The 21,437-nt window shown below is 41.9% G+C and overlaps 2 protein-coding genes across 16 annotated transcripts in view; one reads left to right on the top strand and one right to left on the bottom strand.

The window, feature by feature from the left end:
- Positions 1-21,437, top strand: part of nucb2a (nucleobindin 2a) — a 572,456-nt gene that overhangs the window by 238,530 nt on the left and 312,489 nt on the right. The window lies entirely within an intron of this gene.
- sox6 (SRY-box transcription factor 6) overlaps positions 1-21,437 on the bottom strand; it is a 204,390-nt gene that overhangs the window by 46,161 nt on the left and 136,792 nt on the right. For 13 of the 15 annotated variants that reach the window (XM_073812455.1, XM_073812435.1, XM_073812450.1 and 10 more), the window contains 4 exons: positions 20,885-21,062; positions 18,305-18,492; positions 7,751-7,856; positions 1,028-1,261 (listed from right to left, as the gene is read on the bottom strand). In XM_073812455.1, the coding sequence (XP_073668556.1) occupies positions 1,028-1,261; positions 7,751-7,856; positions 18,305-18,492; positions 20,885-21,062 (706 nt within the window). The remainder of the gene's footprint in view (positions 1-1,027; positions 1,262-7,750; positions 7,857-18,304; positions 18,493-20,884; positions 21,063-21,437) is intronic. The other 2 variants (XM_073812441.1, XM_073812443.1) reach the window with 1 other exon arrangement.

Here is a 21,437-nt window from a genome sequence, read left to right as displayed (position 1 = left end):
TTAAAACTAAAAAAAAAAAAAACATGGTTACTGTAGTAAAACCATGGTAACCACAAAATAACCATGGTTTTGACAACCATGGTTTTCAAAAACCATAGTTAAACCATGGTTAGTGTAGTAAAACCATAATCAATACACCAAAAAAAAAAAAAAAAGGTTACTACACTTTTACCACAATAAAACCATGGTTAATTTTCGTAAGGGTTGTGTCAATGACCATCAATCAATAAACGAGACTATATAACCTACTATATAAGAAACTTGAATTCAAAATGTATTTGAACACAAAAGTGGCTTGTAGTGCAATTACATTCATTAGTACACGTTTAAATTAGTCATGTTTTAAATGCAACATTTAAATAGGAAACTATCAAATAACTGAAATGTACATAAAAATAAAATGAGTTCATTAAGTGATTAAAACAGTTATTTAGTCTTATAAAGATTAGTACCTATATAACTCTTTAAAACCGCGTCCAATGAGTCTTTAAAACCGCCATTATGTGATCTCAAATCTGCATAGCAACCGCCGGGTCCTCACAACCCCGACCAACTTCACCAGTTTCGCGAGTATCGTGTTTGTTGAAATTTTAAGTGATATTCTGTTTGTATACTCCCCCCTAGTGGTCAAAATATTTTTTTCATTGTCCTAGTGTCAGGGGAACACTGGGTCCTCACAACACACCCTCGGGTCATGGTCCTCACAAATGTACTAAAACACGTATGTGTGTGTGTGTGTGTGTGTGTGTGTGTGTGTGTGTGTGTGTGTGTATTTATATATACATAATAATTACACACAGTACACACGCATGGATGGACACAGGCTGAGTTAAATTATTTAGATTATTTAGATATGTGTCATTTAAATAACTCTAAACCTAAATTTCTTGACGTATTGCAAGCAAAGTCATTACAATAATGCAGACCCTGGGCAGTCTTTCAGTTTATTCTTATGAAGCGTCATTCCCAGTGAAAACTGAAAGGTTAACGCATACGACTCACGATTGATTTGGAGTCCCAGACTTACCCAAGATTTTGCTGATGTTGGAGTTGTGCATGTCTGGGAAGGCCTGGAGGATTTTGCGACGCTCGTCTTTTGCCCAGACCATGAAGGCGTTCATGGGCCGTTTGATGTGAGGTTCGTTGTTGTTCCGTCCCCGGGGTTCCCTGTAGACCCGTGCCTCGGCAGAGCTGGCGCCTCCTGTTGGCCAACAATAATACTGATGTGGTTTATCTGCGGACCCATTAAGTTCCTTACTCCCTAGGAACACACCAGAGCAACAAGAACAGAGTGGGTGCAAACCATTAATAAACTTAAAAGCGGAGGGCATCCATCAACACATCAGTGTGACTGGAGCTGAACCAGAGAGGTGGACTTTGGGATACAGAGCTACCCATCCAGCTGGGCTAGACTAGCTCATGCTTTGGAGCGAAGAACAAGACGCCATTGTTGGTAAAGCAACACTCCCGATGAGTGAAAACTAGCTCAAACCAGACCTTGACTATAATGCCTTTTGAATATTTTGTCTGGGTCTCGGCATTCGTAACTATGAACTGCTGTATATTTCTGGGCGACCCTCATAGGGTATCTACGGCTCAAAACTTATAACAAATGACATTAGGGTGTTTGTGTAATCAAAGTAAACCTAGAGGAGAGGGCAAAAGTGCCAAAACATAAACCTATGTCATATCCGACCAAGTGGTGGGGCGGCCTAGTGAAAAAAAATAGGCATTTTATAATGAGTATAAAGTTAACTGCTGTGTATAGCGCACAATCATACAGTTGTCTTTCAAATGACTACTAACCTAACACACACACACGACAAAATGAGAGTCAACAGACTTTAACTTCTCAATCAGGCCATTCACAATCAGCATGTGTGTCCCCCAGTTTCTGTATTTAACTTTACAGCAGACTGAAAATGATTCTGCTTGCATGCGCATTTGCTCGCTTTAACATGTAAGATGTGAAAGAATTAAATAAAAGCTGTATGAATATTTCAACAAACAAAAACATGTTGATAAACAAGGCTTGAAAAATAAAACAAACCAAAAAAAGAAGCCTTTCCATATGCTCCGATACATCTTTAATGATCCAAAAACTGGATAAGAAGGCTTGGAATCGACCATGAATATTTCATTATCCACATGTGATGTGCATTCATTAAGACCCTGAAACTTTCAAGTCTTGGCACATAGCACCTGCTTTTGATTTCTATTATCACTGGTGTCGATAAACAAAATAAAAACTTTTGCTAAGTAATGGATCTTGGCACTGTATTGCTATTAAAATATAATACACAAATATTTCAGGGGCTTAAAGAGGGAGGGGCGGATAAAAGATACCCTGGATTATCTACCTTCTCTGTGCAAGCATCATCCAAACCGGGGTCCTGAGAGATACGAGGTCTACGTTTCAGGCAGCCAGCAGGAGGCTCTATTCCCCAGGCCCTGCTGGGCAGAACGGCTTTGCACGGGGCCCTGAAGATCCATTTACGGTTCATGTTTAACAATCGCACTAATGCATACATAATCCAGAAAGGCTTCTGGTGTTCTGGCTGGAACCATTTGGGGTTCGCAAACCCAATCCGTAGGCATCTGATTCCCGGTAAAACTTCACTCTCTATAATCATCAGTCATTGGCAAAGGCGGACCACCTCGACCATTCCCATATGAGCTTCACCGACATGCAATGTACCAGCACTAGTGTCAGTCCTCTTCGAAAGCGACGGGGCTAAGAGCAAAGGGGGGCGCAGGGATTACACTGTGGGCCCGCTCCCCGCACAGTACATTAATTTCATTTAGCACGCGCTCACCGTGCAGGATAAATTGATTTCACTTTGTTTGGTTTTGACAGCTATGTTTATTGTGCAATGAAATGTAGTGTGGCGTAGGGCTGACAGTATCCATCAACGCCGGGCAATCTGCTGACTGCCGGGGCCAGATGAACGCATTCATTACCTTGCCAACCCAGCGCTCGCTCTCTCGCTCGCTCGGCTACCTCGCCCCGGCATGACAGCCACTGTCTGCTCAGGGGGTAGAGATGACCGGCTTTAATTTACGATTCGCCCCGTGCCATTACTTTTACACTGACACTGATTCAGCGATTTATATACTGGCATGCATGCAGATGTAGGCAGAGGTGAGCAGCTTACAAGAGACATGAGGAAGACAACATGCTGTAGTGGCATGACACAGAACCGGTGCTGCTTTTAAATTGCAGATCAGATCCATTTTTCTATTTCACCACTGACAGAGGCAGAGAGAGAGAGAGAGGGAGAGAGAGAGCTGGTTGTAATAATCATCTCATGCCCTGTTGTTGCTGTAGTATGTCAGCAGGACGGCTAAGCAGACACAGACTCAGCGCTCTCAGCGGACCGCAGGAATGAGAGCCGACTCAGACGCCGCTCGTGGAGGGTGTCGATCGTCTGCCTCCGAGTCGGTGCTCTGTGGGGACGAGTGAGCGGCGGCCCCTGGCTTTCAGCCCCACTCAGAGACACGGGTGGTCCTTGCCCCCCCCACCCCCATCCGCTGCAATCATGATGTGCCTTAATCAAAAGCAGCCAAAGACCTGGCAACAGGGTCGACAATTGCGAACGTCACCACGCATCCAAAACGTGCAATTTACAACCTTCTGCTTTTTTGCGGTTGTTTTTGTTGTTTAATAAAAGCAGGCTTACGTGCCTCTGACATTTACAAATTAGCATTAATTGACGTCTTTTCCCCTGCGCGACTCTTTTGGGAAGCACCTAGTTAGGTGTGTTATTGTATAAATAAATGCAGATGTTTCGGGATGCCACGGGAGACCCCCTGATGTGCGCGAGGGTGGGGGGAGACGACGGGAGGCTTCTAATCGACTTTATTGTGATTTATGAGACCCGGTGCCCAACATGACAGAGCGATACAAGAATCTCCATTTAATTTGTCTCTCCCGGTGAACAGGCGGGAGAGCAGAGGGGAACCGTATGAATTACAGAGACTAAGAGAGGGAGAGAGAGAGAGCGCTTATGTGGAAACGTGCAAGCGAATGAGGCCCTGCGGCCCAGCACACCTGTCTGCAGCAGGCCCAGACTCGATGGTACGCGGAACGGAGCCAAACGGCTGAGCCTCTCAGGCTCTCGCTGTAGCTAGCCTTTTGTTCTGAGGGCACACATAGACTGTCACACAAGAATCCGCTCTGTGAAACAAGCAACAATCACGCAAGCCTGCCAGGCCCTCTGCCCGTGATCAAATAAAGAAAGAGACGCCTTTCCAGAAAGGTATTCAGCGCTGACAATAGGACTCCAGTGCATGCAACAGCGCAGATTAGTGCGCACAGACAGATATGACACAACGCTCGGTTTCACGTCAACGCTCATATTCCTTTAATTCAACCATTTACACATAATATAAGCCAGCACTTAAACATTCCAATTGTTGGACTTTCAAACAGCTGGATGTGTGTGAACAAATAGGGACAAAAGCTTGGCGTGTTACCACATGTTTCTTTAAGTTATTATTTCTCATGCATTTAGCTCTGGATGTTTTAAGGTTTTTAAGGGAGGGTGCTAAATTCCTTTTCCCAGCGTTTGAGGCTCCAGCGACATATAATGGATTGTCAGTGGGAATGCTGGGAAAACATTGAGACATAAGAATGTCATTCCCTTGCACACGCATGTTCTCTCCTTTGTGTCTTTTTGTGTCTTTGTTATAAAGACAGCCACACACAAAAACACATTACTGTGTGACATATAGCACCTTGCCTTTTGTCTGAGCTTAATATATTGTGATGTAATGTTATTAAATAATATAACGTTTAATATATTTGTTTGATTGATTAGTGTTATTTCTTATGTCTATCAATATTTAGTTCTAAAATGCGATAAACGCAATAATAAAAAAAAAATTGTTACCACCAAAATCAGTATTTTATCAGGTCAGTATTAAAAAGTAAATTCTTAAAAAAATCTGATATCCACCATGTTATTCTGTCATCTTTTCTCCCGTTTTTACAAACCACGACAAACGCCGGTCCTCCTCCTCTGCAGAATGCAATAAACCCGCTTAACCAATCACAGCGCACCATTCCATGCATTGTAAACTATAAGGGCGCCGCTTTGAATACAAACAGAATCCTAGTTTCTCTCATCTACTTTGTACTTTGTGATCAACAAACATAAACAAAATAATACTTTTGATGGCATTGATAAACCTGTGGTGGTTTTCTGTGGTGGGAAAGAAACTAATAATTTACGTGAGACGCACTCGGGCGAAGGAAAAATGCAGTCACACGACAGCATCAAGCTTCTGTCATGCTAACACATTGACCCCAGGGATCTTATGAAAAACTTTACATTATTTTACGCGAAGTCAACGAAAATCGAGCAGGACCAAAACATTTTACAGCTGATCGCTTTTAAAAAAGTTTAGCGACGATGTCCCAAGGATATGCGCAGCAATGACAGTGTTCTTAATATGACAAAGTAAGTGTTTTGTTAAATGCCATTAATGTTTAATCAGTGTATAAAACTAGTCACTAAATGAATAAAACATGTCAAAGATGAATGCACATTTATATATTGATTCAATAGATTTATAGCATTTTGAAGAAAAAAACTTGTCATGGATTTATTGCATTTTGCGGAAAAAGAATCAGTTTTTTAATAAATCTTTGAAAATCAAATTATGGATTTTAATTTTGAATGATATTATAACCTACAGATGCTATGTGAAAGTTTGTAACAGAAAATAGTGGTTTTCATCTTGTCACTTTCTTGGTATTGAAAACACATTTTTACCAAAATTAGGCAAAATGGATTTATTGCGTTTTGGAACCAAACTATAACCAATATTTAATTCAACTATGACCTTCCCATTTAACCACATACATAAATAAAACAATAACTTAGCTTGGAGATTACGAAGTTATTCGGCCTTTGCTAACTAATCAGTCGTGACCAACGTTCATTTACTGCTGGTATTGTCACAAAAAGTCTGCTTATTTTGCCTCGACTTCCTGCCCCCTGAAATCTCTCAACACGCCCTTTGTTTTGCAAAGACCCCTCTCTTACCGAGACAGTTTAAACACACGCACGACCCGACCCGTTCAGCAAACAAAGCTCGTATGCTGCCATATGTGAATGAACAAAGGGGCCATACTAAACCTTTTGTGGTATTAGTTAATGTTTTTCATCTGAGCTTAAAAAGACCAAATGACTTTGCGGTGAGCTGATGCATGTGGCTCGTGGCTTTCTGCGAAATGAAGGAAATTCTATCTATTTCCATAAGCCGCCGTTATTTTCCAACGGCCTCTCTCGTAAGAACTTTGGCAGCTGTTAATTTGGTTGCTGCATGCATCGCAAATATTAGTTTAAGCAACCTAAAGCTTTCTTTGAGTTACTGCACTGACTGAGAGCTGCTTTACACCTCGAGACGTTTTGAATACAACACGTCTTTTCAGGACCTTCACGTGGGGAGGCACGTCGCAGTAAGATTCGCTCGGTAATTTTCCTCTCCTCCCAATGCCAGTTACTGTTTGTCCTGTTGTGTTAAGGAATTGAATTCTCAAATGGCAAAAAAACATATAATGGCCATTAAAAGGATAACCACTGTAGCTTCCAAACAGAATGCTGTATTAAAAACCATGACTAGTGGCAAACAACCAAAATCAAAGCCATGAAAGCACTGCCTTCTTTAATCGCAGGTATCACGAACGCAGCACTTACATTCTTTAAATGTTTCAGGGAGTGGAATGGAATTTGTTTGACTTAGTCTATCAAAAAAGACTCTAAACACAAAAACAACCAAGTAAACACTCCAAGTTTCCCAACGGGTAAACACATTCTGCTTGTAAAAGAGACTATTTAATGTGGGGTGCATCATCATAAAACGCTGTTCACATCCTTCATCTCGATTTGTTTGTGGGTTGGAGACGGAGATGGCTCTTGGTGAGCGTTAAGCACTTGCACTGGCGTCCATCCACTGCTCCCTCTGGGATAGGAAACCTCTGTGGCCTCTGCTCCTAATCCTCTCCCAACTGGGAGTTAACTGGCGGGATGTTTACTGTTCCCTCACCTCCACTTAAAACTCTAAAGGAAAAGCATCACTTGGGTTGTGTGTTCCCACCATGCAGAGGACCAGAAGATCCAGCCTTCTCACTGATCTGAGAGGGGCACGATTAACTCCTTGTCGGCAATCTGCTCTGGTCAAGTCCTGCCTGACCCGGAAAACTGCTTTTAATATCTAAAGCTAAAAATTTGATGCCAAAATGAATCATTTATGCTTTATAAAGTCTGTGACTATTCAATTAGTTTTCTCAGTCTAGGAAACTGTTACAAACACTTTAAGGGGAAAATACTGATGACTATAAAAGATCCTCGCTACTCTCTACTAACAGGGCTACAAAAGGAGATGACGCCTCGTCGTGTAAGTGTTACCAGAATTTGCACCTCCACGCCCAGCACATCAAACACAAGCTGTGGCGATGGAGCTCGAGCTGGAGACGAGCCAGCGTTGTCCAACGCTTTGTCATCAACTAGCAAATCACAGCTAGGTGTGACAAACGTTAAATACAGACGAGCACACTGCACTCGTCCCTCTCAACTTCCCCTGACACTGACGGGTACCTATGGAATTCAGTCAATTTCATCACGTGACTGAACTCCATCTGACCTCATTCCTCACCGTAGTCTGGCAAAGAGCAGTATCACATGGTTTGCAAAGGTTCAAAGTGGTTCATTCGTTTTTATTTTAGAAGGAGAGAGACACTTACCTTCGAAATCCTCTGGTCGGGTAAGGTCGATGACCCTGTGACCGATCTTTCCATCCTCGCCAAGTTTACCCAAGTGATGTCCCAGGCTTTCATAATGAGACCTCTCCTGCAAATATAAAATGTAATATTTTAATTCGGTTCTGTGGTGTAAACCTTGCATGAAAAACAAAAAACATAGGTAGCCGTGTTGGTTTGCTGGTCTAGTTTTAGAGTTAAAACTTCACTTTTTTGATAATAGGCTTATTTTTCAGCTCCCCTAGAGTTAATCAGTTGAGTTTTGCCATTTTGGAATCCATTCAGCTGATCTTCGGGTCTGGCGGTACCACTTTTAGCATAGCTTAGCATAATTCATTAAATCTGATTAGACCATTAGCATCACGCCTAAAAAATGACCAGAGAGTTTCAATATTTTTCCTTTTTAAAACGTGACCCTTCTGTGGTTACATCGTGTACTAAGAATGACGGAAAATCAAAAGTTGCGATTTTCTAGGCCGATATGGCTAGGAACTATACTCTCATTCCGGAGTATGGGTGCAGCAGGGGCAATGACGCAGTGCCCGAAAATAGTCCCCAGCTATTGAAAGTAACCAAGGCAACTATTTTCGAAATATAATTGCGTCTGCTGCACCCATTGTACAGCAGCAAAGTCCTTGATTATTACACCGGAATGAGAGTATAGCTTGTTTGAGCGCGATGCTAATGGTCTAATCAGAATCAATGGATTATGCTAAGCTATGCTAAAAGTGGTACCGCCAGACCCGGAGATCAGCTGAATGGATTCCAAAACGGTAAAACTCAATTGTTTAACTCTAGGGGAGCTGGAAAATAAGCTTATTTTCAAAAAAAAGTGTCCCTTTAAGGGGTTTTGGGCACGCACTTGTGCACCAGGCTGGACAGGCAGCTACAGTAGGCTTTATTATCTTAAGCAGGTAATATGACTAATGTTTTTTGTATGTGCCCATATTACTATTTCAATAACATTCAAAGAAAAAATACTTTGCAGCAATAAGACAGCTTAAGCATTAAACACAGATCATTCTTGAGCGCACATTTGACAAGCCCATGTCAGGTTATCTTTATCACAGCTATAGTCTGTTACTGTCTCTATCTGTAGGGACTTGTACAGATAAGAGTCTGGAACACATTTGTAAAAAAGGATTTAGAAACAAGCACACAATGCAGCTTGGGACCTCCAGTGAAATGTTCAGCTTCTTTTTCCTCTCTCTAATCTTTGCCTACATGCTCCTGTCTCCGCCGCCCTTAGCTCCCTGTCTATCATTTATTAAAGCCTCATGCTCGGAGGAACACGTCGTGTTTTCCCTTTTGTCATGTTGCTTTCTGTTCCGATTAAACTTGGCATCATGTCGCACTTGATGCACAATAAAGCCCTGTCATTTCTCGCCCGTGCGACAATATTAAATGTCATGTCTGTGTGCATTTACAGAATAAAATAACAGCTTTCGGAAGCCCTCCTGAATGGTTGCAGCACATTACACTTAATGTATTATGCAGAGCGAGAGGGCCGACCACTGCTAGGGCCCATTGTTAAATGACCTAGTTCTGCCGTCAGTGCGGCAGGGCATTAGTGGAGGCCTTGTCTCTCTCTCAAGACTCAAAGAGGAGATGGGCACTTTGACTCGCCAGGATACAAGTAATCTCTCCCCCCTCCGATCGGTGCTTGAAGAGGCTAAAAGCGAGGCGAAGTCAGCCCCAAAGCGTTTGTTCTACTCCCAGGGTGTGCACTCAATCTTAGGAAAGGTGTGTTTCAATTGTCTTTTTCACTGCACATGCCTTTTCTTCAGAGAATGCCTATCACACACAGTTTGAACAGACAGACTCGGGCGAGCCCCCAACACAATGCTAACAGCTCCCCTGCCACACACGCAGACACAGACACCAACCTACACATTAATCTTTCAGCCGCGCTGCTTTGACCGTTTTGCTCGTTTGTTTGTTTTCTGCCCTTTTCGCCACCGGGGAGTCGTCAGAGCGTTGAAGCTCCTCACACGGTAAAAGATTATCTCACCAGCTCAACCAGTCAATAGCCCATGACAATAGTCGATTATTTGGGATGATTCTGTGATTATTGCACCTGGGGTCACTTTAAATTGACTGTCAGACTGTTAAAAAACAGGTTGAAGCAAGACAATGGACTGACTGACACGGCACAGCTATAACAAAGCTATACTAAATATTTATAAAACTACACTGTTAGTTACTTTATTAAAAAAACTTTACACTCTGGGTATCACCCATTTGCTTCTTCTGTTTTTATAAAACTATATCAGTTTCTCAAAAACATATCATAAGCATCCAAGAGACAGAGAGAGAGAAAGAGAGAAAGTACTGCAATTTCCCAGCACGCATGATGGAACAATCATTATTTATGGCCATCTGAGTGATTGTGATGTACAATTAACCACTACCTGCTTATGGCCCGTCATTAAGAGCTGCCTGTCTTGACTCTGCCTTGCTTATTTAAGTGTTTTCTAATTATGACATATGTAACGGTCCCCGCTGGGCTCGGGCGGCTTTGTAAAGATGAGTTGGAGCGCTAGCTCGCCGCGCCACGCTCCGTGTGAAGCCTCCTACGCTGCTGTATTCATCACCAGACCGCATTATTGCACTTAATGAAAGAGGCGCGCGGCCCCCGATGACAAATTGACTGATGTGCGATTAGTCGCACGAGCAATGGGCGATGCGCCGTGGACAGTCCACTGGGGAAGGGCTCAACAACTGTAGAAAGTGTGTGTTTGTGTGTGTGTGGAAGAAGGGGGGTTATAAATTACTTGCTTCTGTCCTCCCCGCTCAGCTGGCTCTCTCTGATCAATCAACCCCTTTTATAAAGTCATGATCATTAAACATCAGTTTGGGGAACAAGAAGCATCCATCACCGAGTTTCATTAAATACTGTTTGGTCGCTAAACTTTCTCCTTTAAAACCGGAAACTAATTAAAGGACGAGAGAACTATTGTGCATGAAAGTGGGATCAGACACTTTTGTGACTTCAAGGAGAGAGAGAGACATATGGGAGACTCTGTTTACAGTGTACATTAAAAGTCTGTAATAGCTAAAGTGAACAAAAACGTAAAACCTAAATGCTTTGCACAAAGAATTTCCATTAAATTTAATATACTGTATTATACACTTATTGGTTGTAACTTTTATAATCGTAATTTATATGGCAGCATTAGTATTACGGCAAAAACTATCGAAAGAGATAATTTATATGCATAACATTGGCCTTTTTGTTTGAAGACTTGAAAAACGTCTTTGCTACTGTCCGCATCGAGTGCTGTAATAAATCAAAGGCATTTTTATTAGTCATTAAATTTTTACTGATCACTTTGCTAGTACGGCAGTAAAGGGTGCGTGTCATCCTCAGAAAAGGCCAGTGCATACTCACGAGCGTTGTATTGTGCTATAAATGATATTTATAATGTGCATTACAACAGCAAAATGGCAAGAGCCCCTGCTCTCCACAAGTACAAAAAGGCCGGAGAGGGAAGGAAATGAAAGAAACAATGCAAAAAAGAAAAGATGTCACGGTACACGTTGTGCCCCTCCCATACTAACCGCGACCTCTCTGGCGCATGGCTGGCCCTTCCCTCAAATGAGTTCAGCATGCAGCCGTTCATTCCCACATCTAAAATTATAACCACACAGCTCTGAGCTGAAGTGGAAAAAGACACCCACAATAATCTCCCCTCCGCTATCCTTTTTTCCCCCTCCATCCGCAAATTCGGTCGCTGAATGCATTTTGTTTCGGCTGCACGGTGAAGTAATAGCACAGGAGGAGCGATGGCAAGGCCGCTGGAACTTCTGAACATCTGGAGCGGAGCCAGAGCGAGGAGCCCATGTCAGCACAGCGGAGAAGGCTTTAATCAGGCCGGCCGCAGAACATGTGCCTGAGGACTACAGCGCTGCCCGCAGATGCGGCAGCGGAGGGGTGTATTTCGGGCAGAAGCGCATTGTGCTGGTGTCTACCCTGTACTTACACATCGCGCTGCCATACAGTGACGCTTTTCCTTTGGTATAAATAGCCCGCCTTAGGCCATATGGCCTTGGATTGTTCCAGCCGGGTCTGTGTGAGTCCAGATAATGGCAATTGTGAGGCAATTTTGAGCGTGGGTATCCGCATCCAGATGTTTGAAAGGGAATGAGGAGAGCATACGCCTCCGCTGCTTATAGAGGAGGAGGAGGCATTAACACAAAACTGACCTTAGCAGGTGCGCATAGGTAGACTTAGTAGTAATCTTCCTTGTGCTGCTGCCCAGGTGCACACGGCTAATATCATTATCTGATACAAAATAAAAAAACTGCAATTGTGAATAGTGAAACAGCCCTTCTGGAGAGAGAAATAAATGTTCAGTTGGTGCAACACCTGGCTGAGCGATCCAATTGAAAGGACATTGCGACGAGCGTCGACATCTACGCACGATATAGGGTGCTTCAGCCATCTCAAAAGTCTGTGGCCAGGCCCTATACAACCCGCTGAGGCGCACATCTATTTTGCCCCTCATCTGCTTTCAATTCCCTCTGTAACCAATCACAATGTTATTTATAATTGTGCAGCTTTCCAGTAGTTGGTAGTTTTGAAACGTTTAGTCTAAAGCACATGCAGTTGTGCGGTGAGCCTGGAGTTTCTTTCATGCGGTCGCTTGGCTTTTATTCCCGAGCGACGTTCCATGCTCACAGTCTCCCAGAGCGAAGGAGCGGCTGCTGGCATAATGTGAATGGGGCTGCGACATCCATCCACTGGTGGGCATCCAATAACAGTAGCAAACAACCGAGCCATGAGCACTTCACCTGAAGACACTGGTCAAGTTTTCTGTACCATCACTGCATGTAAAACTTTCTGTATGTCTCTAATGAAATCTGGAAAATTTAACCCACAACATCTGACCTTTTAACATCACTGGGGAAATGAGCCATGTTATATGTGTTCATCTCTCAGCTATAGTCTTCATCACAGTTTTTCGCTCTTGCTGCGATCATTCGGCATGCATCTTTTTTATGTTTTTTGGCTTTAAATGACCCTCAACTGTTCACTAACTCCTCAAGGATCTATTAAGAAGGGCCATGCTTTTTTCATGCAATCTATTTACAATAATGGACACTGAATCGCATGATCTGGAAGACAGAAGCTTCTTTATGCGTCTGTTTGGAGGGGATCCGTCCCAATATGGGGGGACATAAATGATCCATTGTAGCCTATTCTTTACGGTAGCTTTGTTGTATGATATCTGCCGTAAGCAGAGTCGTGTAGGTCTGACGTACCGAGGCTTGTTACATTTTTGAATGAGTGCCCTGTTTTGGCCATTTGCGATTTAACATGGCGTTTAAAACTACAGAGCGGAGATCTGGTCATGATGGGCGGCTAAGGAATAAAGAAGGAGTAAAAATAAGCGTGGCATTGTTTTAAAACTAGCCTGGGGCGTATAGCCACACACACACACACACTTTCAATCCCACACAGTCACTAAAAATGGCACAATTTTTATTCCCTGGAACAACAGAAAAAAAGAATTAATGTAAGCAATACTCAACAAAGGCACTTGCTGGCTATAAGCAGTGCATAAGTTCCCAGTATAATCAAATTTTGGATGGCCAAAGCCGTGTATGGCAGGATTTAGTACTTTGCAGCCAAAAATAACCTATGCTGGCAATTTCCAAGACAGCAGCAGAAAAAGGGGTTGAAAATTGCTTGCAGGGTTGCAGACCAGACAAGATTATACCCCGAGTCTTTGTAATGGGAAGCGTGAATAGGACCCTAACACACACAGGGAGGGAAGGAGGGCAAACATTGGCTTTGGGTGTAAAGGTAGGGGGTGAGGAGAGAAGAGTGAGCAAAGCTCCATTTAAATGTTTGTGGCCCTGTGCTCTGGGATTTGAGAAAAGTGAATATTCCTCTCATCAATAATGTAGGCAAGAGGAGGGGGTGCGGAGCCACGCGGATGCTCAATAGGTTAATACACTGGCCTTTCACCCTTTGATTCCAGTTTGGGAAGTGTCAGCACAAGAATATATTTTATTGCCTCACCAGAGCCCGCTGGACTGCAACATCTGTTGAAAACTAGGTTATTAGCGAGAGCGATATCTAAAATCAAAATCTGGGTTCTTTCCAAAGTGCTGGAACCTTATTATTATGTGGCTCGTAACATTTCATTTTAAAACGTAAAATCAAACAAAGTACGGTAGTTACACTAATTATATTGGAAACTGTAAAAATGTACGACAAAATGTTGTTCTGGAGTAAAAATGTACAGGGACTTTATAAATAATAAAGCGGAGTAATTGCTCTCTGTAGACAATAATACACGTAATAAATATTTGACCAAAAAGCAAATTGTTAGAGGTCCCATAAAAGCTTTTCTTTCACTGATGGGACACCAAAAGAAAAAGACAAATAGAAAACAAGCAAGCAAACAGTAAAACATGAATATTTTACACATACACCTAAAAGACAGAAGACTCAAAGGACGTGACTCTTCCATCTCAGAGACACACATAAAAAAGAGATAGAGGCGGCGTAAGACAAGGAAGTGACTTTGTGTAAGATGAAAAGAGAGAAATGGATGCAGGTCATTGCATTGTGTTCTGCAGACACACTTTGTATTAAAAGATGAATTGATCCATCTGTAAGCAGCACTTAGCCCTACTCTGAAGCTCAGTCGTTACACCGGGATAAATCAATATTTAATATCCCCCACCAACAGCCCCAGTAGATGATGTTAACCTCTCCTTAATCCCATTTATGTTACCTTTCCAGAATCCTCCACGTAAGCTTTCACTATGATAAACTTCCAAACAGCAGACTGGAAGACAGTTATTAAAGGGCGTCCAGTATTTATGTCAGGTGAGGCGATGTGCTGAAATATTAATATTCTGAAACTGACCAAAGTGAAAGCTTTTATCTGGAACACTTACAGGCCTTTTTACACCGGCAGGCGTGGGCAGCCACGCGGGCTGACCGGTCGACTGCTGGCAGCGTGGGTGATATACAACAGGCAGTTCATTACTGTTTTGTGCATGGCTGTAAGTAGCTCTACACATGACATGTAAAGTACCCCCCTTAGAAACATATGGGTAGAGGGCATTGGTTTGCCCTTAAAGGAGTAGTCCACTTTAAAGATGGGGTCCATTGACTTTTTATGGTAGAAAAAAAAACTATGGTAAGTCAATGGGCCCCATCTATACTCCTTGTGGACTACTCCTTTAACTTTTTAACTGGCTTTTAGATTTAATGAAGTATTCTGAGATGTTATGTAACTATATTGAAAAAGTGAATGATATTTCATAGATTACACAGGGAATAATTAAAGGATTACTCCATTTTCTTAAAATCCAGATAATGTCCTCACACCCATGTCATCCAAAATATTTATGTCTTTCTTTGTTTAGTTGAGAAGAAATATTAATTTTTTTGAGGAAAACGTTCCAGGATTTTTCTCATTTTAATGGACTTTAATGGACCCCAACACTTAAAATGTTTTAATGCAGTTAAAAATTGCAGTTTCAAAGGACTCTAAACGATCCCAAACGAGGCATAAGGGTCTTATCTAGCCAAATGATTGTCATTTTTGGCAAGAAAAATAAAAAATATGCACTTTAAACCACAAATTCTTGTCCTCCACCGGCCGTGTATCACACCAGCGCGATCTCGCAAAATTGCGTAAGCACGCTGAAAGGTCACGTGTTACATTTATAAAACGCACATTTGCGGACCATTTTAAAAAATAAACTGCACCAAGAGACATTAATTGTTATCATTCAAAATACAACAACATCGGAACGGTCCTCTCTCCACCCTTGTAAACAATGGGGTGGTAGTTTTGCATACGTCATCCGTGACCTTTTCATGCAATGACGTATTACGTGAGGTCGCGCTGGTTTGGTTTATAAGTGCACTTTTTTTTTATTATTTAAAATGACAATCTTTTTGCTAGATAAGACCCTTATGCCTCGTTTGGGATCATTTAGAGCCCTTTGAAGCTGCGTTGAAACTGCAATCTTAATCCGTATTTAAACTGTAACGTGTTTTGGTCCAATAAGGTCTATTAAAATGCAAAAAAAATCCTGGAATGTTTTCCTTAAAAAAATTAATTTCTTCATAAACATTTTGGATGACATGGGGGTGAGTAAATTATCAGGAATTTTTTTTATGAAAGTGGAGTAATCCTTTAATGGCTGCATTACAGAATTAGCCAACAGTTCAATGTATTTGGAGAAATAAAGGTAGGTTCTTCACAGTGATGCCATAGAATAACCATTATTGATTTCCCAGTCTGATGATAGGTATTAGGGATGCACCGATACCACTTTTTTGGAATACGAGTACGAGTATGAGTACTTGCATTTCAGTACTTGCCGATACCGAGGACTTAATAAAAAAACATGATTTAAATTTACAGGTAACAGCTTTAGTCATATAATTTAACAAAAAAACAAAGGACTAGTTTTCCAGTTTGTTGTAAACTATGCCTCTTTGGACAACACAAGAGGCATTAACCCCTTACACGCCGCTCAAACATAGACATTTCTCATACGGTGGTATCGATTCCAGGTATCGGGGGACTTTTAACGAGTACGAGTACTTTAGAAAATGTGGTATCGAGGCCGGTACCCGATACAAGTATCGGTGCATCCCTAATAGGTATTCTGTTTTATATTTCTTTTTTTTACTTGTTTCAAGAGCGTAAAGGAAACCATACGCAGCAAAGAAATACCGCCCCTGGTTTGTTTGTGACAAGAATAAATTTGTTTGGCATAGCAACAGACTGAGGTTGAACTGTCTTTATGATATCATCAGATGCAGACTGTAACTTCTGAGAAACGTCAATATACAAAAGAAGTTTGCCATTTTCCTCTTTAGGATTTTAAGGTAAAGGTCATAAAGCTATATTCTTAGATATGAGAGCAAGTGCAAACTCAGACGAAGGGAGAGAAATAAATAAATAAAGTCTTTGCAAATGATGCCCGATTGACTTCAATGGAAGAAGTCATCTTTGTGATGTGTTCAGTAACCTATAGCAACAATGATAATCCAAACATACCAGTCATATTTTCACCCCGATAGAGCACCTAATTATTATTTGTCGTTCCTTCGTCTGCTCCTGTCAAAGACAGCGGATCTTTGCACCGTCAGCTGCCCAGAATTACCTTGCCCTTACATCAAAGTCCTTAAGGGAAAACACATTTACCCTGAAGCCTAATGCCTTTTTCTCCAGGGCACGGGGCTTATGGAGGGAAGGGGGTGGTGAAAAGACATAAGGTGGCCACCGACCTGATTTCCTCCTCGCTAAAAAAACATTTGAAGCTCACCTGAGCTTCCCGAATAATCTTGTGAAAAGGCAGGGCCTCACAATCGTGTGAAGACAAAACCCAGACTCCAACAAAAGAGAAGAAAAAAGCGTTAAGCTCTGCCTGCTAAGAACAATGCAGGCATAGGTGTGTGCTGCCTGTTGACAAACGTTTCTTTTCAGCCATTGTTTGCGCAACATTCATGTCATGTAGCGGCATATTCTTGTGTTTGGCTGACCATGAGCCAACCCCGGAGCGAGTTTGGGAGGTAAAGAGGCCTGGAGAGGATGAGTTGAGGCTGGTGGAGGTAGAATAAAAAAGGGGAAGGGAGGGAGACAGCCACAGGTGATGGCTGCGCATTCGCATACCGCACACACCTCCAAAGAACACAAACAAAGAGTGTGAAATCTCCAAAGAATAGCACGTAATACAGTGGCTTAGCTGATATCAACATTTATAATGGCTTAGAGTTGGGCATTGTGTTTGAGAAAACAAGATTATGACTTCCACAATGCCTTTTGTGGGCAGTAAGGAGGTACAGTAAATTGCTGCGATGAAAAAAATGACTCAGTCCTGGGAATCTGATGTTTTAGCTAAACTCTTTAGTGTTGGCGCGTTGGGAAAAGAGCAGTTGGGCATCATCACACCCTTTTATTGAGGACACACTCACATGTCTTTCGCCTGGACTTCTAAGTTGATTAAAAAAATAGTCCCAGTACTTTTTTACATATACAATGACCTACTTTAAGATGTTGGTTGAAAGTAATCAAGCGCTGAAATATTAATAAGCCTCCACTCCTGGTTCCTGCCTGCGTCTCATGGCCAACTGGCAATATGGCATCAATCAGATGGTAGCGGTGTCTGTTTTTCTGCTCCTTGATTGACTCATCGATTGAAGATATTTTTAAAAGGAATCCCTGAGAGAACGCACGCGCCCTGCACAAAGTGGGCCTGTCCCACACAAGGGGCTGAAGAGGGCCGCCCGTACGCTTTAATTGGGCAGAGACATCATAGTTTGAACCCGCGCACACCGGTCACCAGAGGACCGCGATGGTCCTCGCTCAGAAATGCAAACATCCACCATCTACCCTGCCAATGCCAATCAAAGACACTCCTTTGGACGTGCTTCAAAGACCTTGATTGGTTTTAAAGATCAACTCACTGCGGGCTCAAGTCCTTGAGCTTTGACTGCTGTCGTGCCCTTAGGCGAAAGGAGCTGGAACGAGAATGTGTTGTTGTGAAGGAACTCACCTTGTCAGCCCTGCAGTTGTTCAGGCTCATGCCGGTGAGGGCAGAGAGCTTGGCCTCCATTCCCTGCTGATGATGCTGTAGCTGCTCTCTCTGTATCTGTTCTCTCATCTTCCTCGCTTCCTGGATGGCCTTCATCACCGCGTCCTGATCTCCAAACAGCGCTGTTGAGTTCAGGCTGGACAGGATATCTGCAGAGACAAATAACTTGGTTACGGCGAAATAAACTGCATGAGGTTTAAATTGTGTCAAGGCTTCTGGTAAACTGTTTACTAAGAATCCTTCAGTTAACAAAGTGACTTCAGCACAAAGAATAATAGCGAAAACTCACAAATCAGAGTTACATCAGGGCATAAATGTAATAATTGTATTAAAGGATTAGTCCATTTTCTTAAAAAAAAAAACCATATAATTTACTCACCACCATGTTATCCAAAAGTTTGATGTCTTTCTTTGTTCGGTCGAGAAAAAGTTATGTTTTTTGAGGAAAACATTCCAGGATTTTTCTCATTTTAATGGACTTTAATGGACCCCAACACTTAACAGTTTTAATCCAGTTTAAAATTGCAGTTTTAAAGGACTCTAAACAATCCCAAACGTGGCATAAGGGTATTATCTAGTGAAACGATTGTCATTTTTGGCAAGAAAAAATATGCACTTTTAAACCACAACTTCTTATCTTCTTCCGGTCCTGTGATGCGCCAGTGCAACCTCACGTAATACGTCATCACTTCAAGAGGTCACGGATGAGGTATGCAAAACTCAGTGGCGGTTCTAGGGAGGGTCAGCGGGGGACAGTGCCCCTGTGACAACAAGCTTGGACCCCCTTGTGGCTCCCCTAAATGTGGGGTGTGAAATTATTTTTACAAATTTTTTTGCGATCGTTGTTTTTTACATCCGTAATTATACAGTAGCATAAACATTGTATTTGGCCTGTTAATGCCTTTAGTGCACACTGCAAAAAAAGATTTTCAAGAAGGAAAAAAAATCTTAGTATTTTTGTCTTGTTTTCAGTAAAAATATCAAAAAATTCTTAAATTAAATTGCTTTTTCTTGATGAGCAAAACGACCCAAGAAAATACGTCTAGTTTTTAGACCAAAATATAAAATGTAAGTGATTTTATGCATAAAACATGTATTTAGGGTTTAAAAAAATGTTAAAGATTTTTTTCTTACCCCATTGGCAGATTTTTTGCTTGTTTATGCACAAAATCACTTACATTTGATACACTTTGCCTAAAAATTAGACTTATAACTAGACTTAATTTTTAGATATTCTTCCTGTAAACAATTTAAAGGGGCCATGGCACAAGATTTTTTTTTGAAAATAATTTTTTGCAGTGCAGTGCCGAAAATAATATGACAAGAATGAGGTCTAAATGTAACTGGCCCTAGATTGCCCCCCGCCCCCAGTTGAAATGGTCTAGATCCACCACTGGCAAAACAACGCCCCAGTGTTTACAAGTGTGGAGATAGAGGACCGTTCCAACGTCGTTGTATGTCGAATGATACTAATTAATGTCTTTGTGTCAGTTTATTGTTTAAAATGGTTTGCAAATGTGCGTTTTATATATGTAACACGTGACCTTTTGAAATCATTACGCAATTACGTGAGAAGTTGTGGTTTAAAAGTGCATCTTTTTTATATTTCTTGCCAAAAATGACAATCGTTTCGCTAGATAAGACCCTTATGCCTTATTTGGGATTGTTTAGAGTCCTTTGAAACTGCAATTTTTAACCGCATTAAAACTTTTAAGTGTTGGGGTCCATTAAAGTCCATTAAAATGAGAAAAATCCTTGAATGTTTTCCTCAAAAACATAATTTCTTCTCGACTGAACAAAGAAAGACAACATTTTGGATGACACGGTGTTGAGTAAATTATCTGGATTTTTTTTTAAGAAAATGGACTAGTCCTTTAAGCATGTTTATTTTTTGTAGTCATAGAAAGTCTGGAACCCCTCTCCTCTAGTCTCCCTAAAACTCTGCACTGTATTTATGGCCATATTGTGAAACCCAAACCGACGGAGGTCTTGCACATACAGTCGGCATGTGCGTACTGTAAGTGTGGCCAACACTGTGTTGGGGGGGAGCAGGAAACTAAGGGAGCAATCTCAGTGTGTGTCGCCTTTCTGTAATTAGTGGATCAAAGTGAGGTGAGGCGGGATGGCAGTTAAATCTCGGAAATAGTAGAAAAACAAACACCAAGCCTGTGTTCAAAGCCCAGCTCCAAGAGAAGGAGGGAAATGAAAGCTGCTCAACAACGCAGTGTCGTTTTAATGAAAGACTGTTTTTAGCAACCGTTAGTAGCAGCTTCCGTAAAAAAAATCTTAATATGAGAGATGAACTACAAGCTTTGAAAACAAATATACAGCGGTGGTATCCATCTAAGAAAGATTATGAGTGGGGAGCGTGTTAAGTACACTACAAAGAATCAGAAATATACAATTAGTCTTTCGGATATGGTGATGTTTATAATTTGGAAAGATCTTTAATAATCTTTAATTGGTGGAGCACGGCGTTAACAACACACACGTCACAAGTTCGAGATAAGTCAATCTCTAGAGATAAGTCAGAACATTTACCCAGTGATGAACCGCGACCCAATCCTCCAAGGGGGCTGGGGATTCCTCCGCTCTTAGATAGACTGTTCGGGCTGCTCTTGCTGCCGGAGAAGAGGCTCTGTGTAGGGGACGTTGGAGATTTGACCGGCTCAGCTGTTTTGGGTCGGGCGGAGAGGTTGAGAGGCTGCGTTCCCTCCTCCTGTACATAAAAGACACAAAGCTTCTGTTAAAACAGAGACGCCCAATAGAGAGATGCTTTCCACCTCACATGAAAGACAATGCACCAGAGGCTATTACTGTAGACTAATTAGACCAAGTCCTCCAAGACATGGGTTCTGTTTTCACAGCCAGGCTCGGTGCCACGCAACAGCTCCTCGGCGAAGCGAGGGCCAGGCTTTGTTCAGCCTAATTAAAACCCACTCTGTCTGAACACACATCTTTATCTTCTCACCTGCTCTCGGGCTGAGGGAAACGGTTAAGGGATAATTCAAACTAATTCAATAAGGCCGGCAAGCGTTAGGAAACTGGGGCTGAACATATTACTATTAAGTGTGTGAATGTTCATGTAGCTCAC

The sequence above is a fragment of the Paramisgurnus dabryanus genome, chromosome 2 (assembly GCF_030506205.2).
Source record: "Paramisgurnus dabryanus chromosome 2, PD_genome_1.1, whole genome shotgun sequence".
NCBI classification, from domain to species: Eukaryota; Metazoa; Chordata; class Actinopteri; order Cypriniformes; family Cobitidae; genus Paramisgurnus; species Paramisgurnus dabryanus.
The sequence above is the reverse complement of the archived record's forward strand: the minus strand, read 5'-3'. Positions and strand labels throughout refer to the sequence as shown.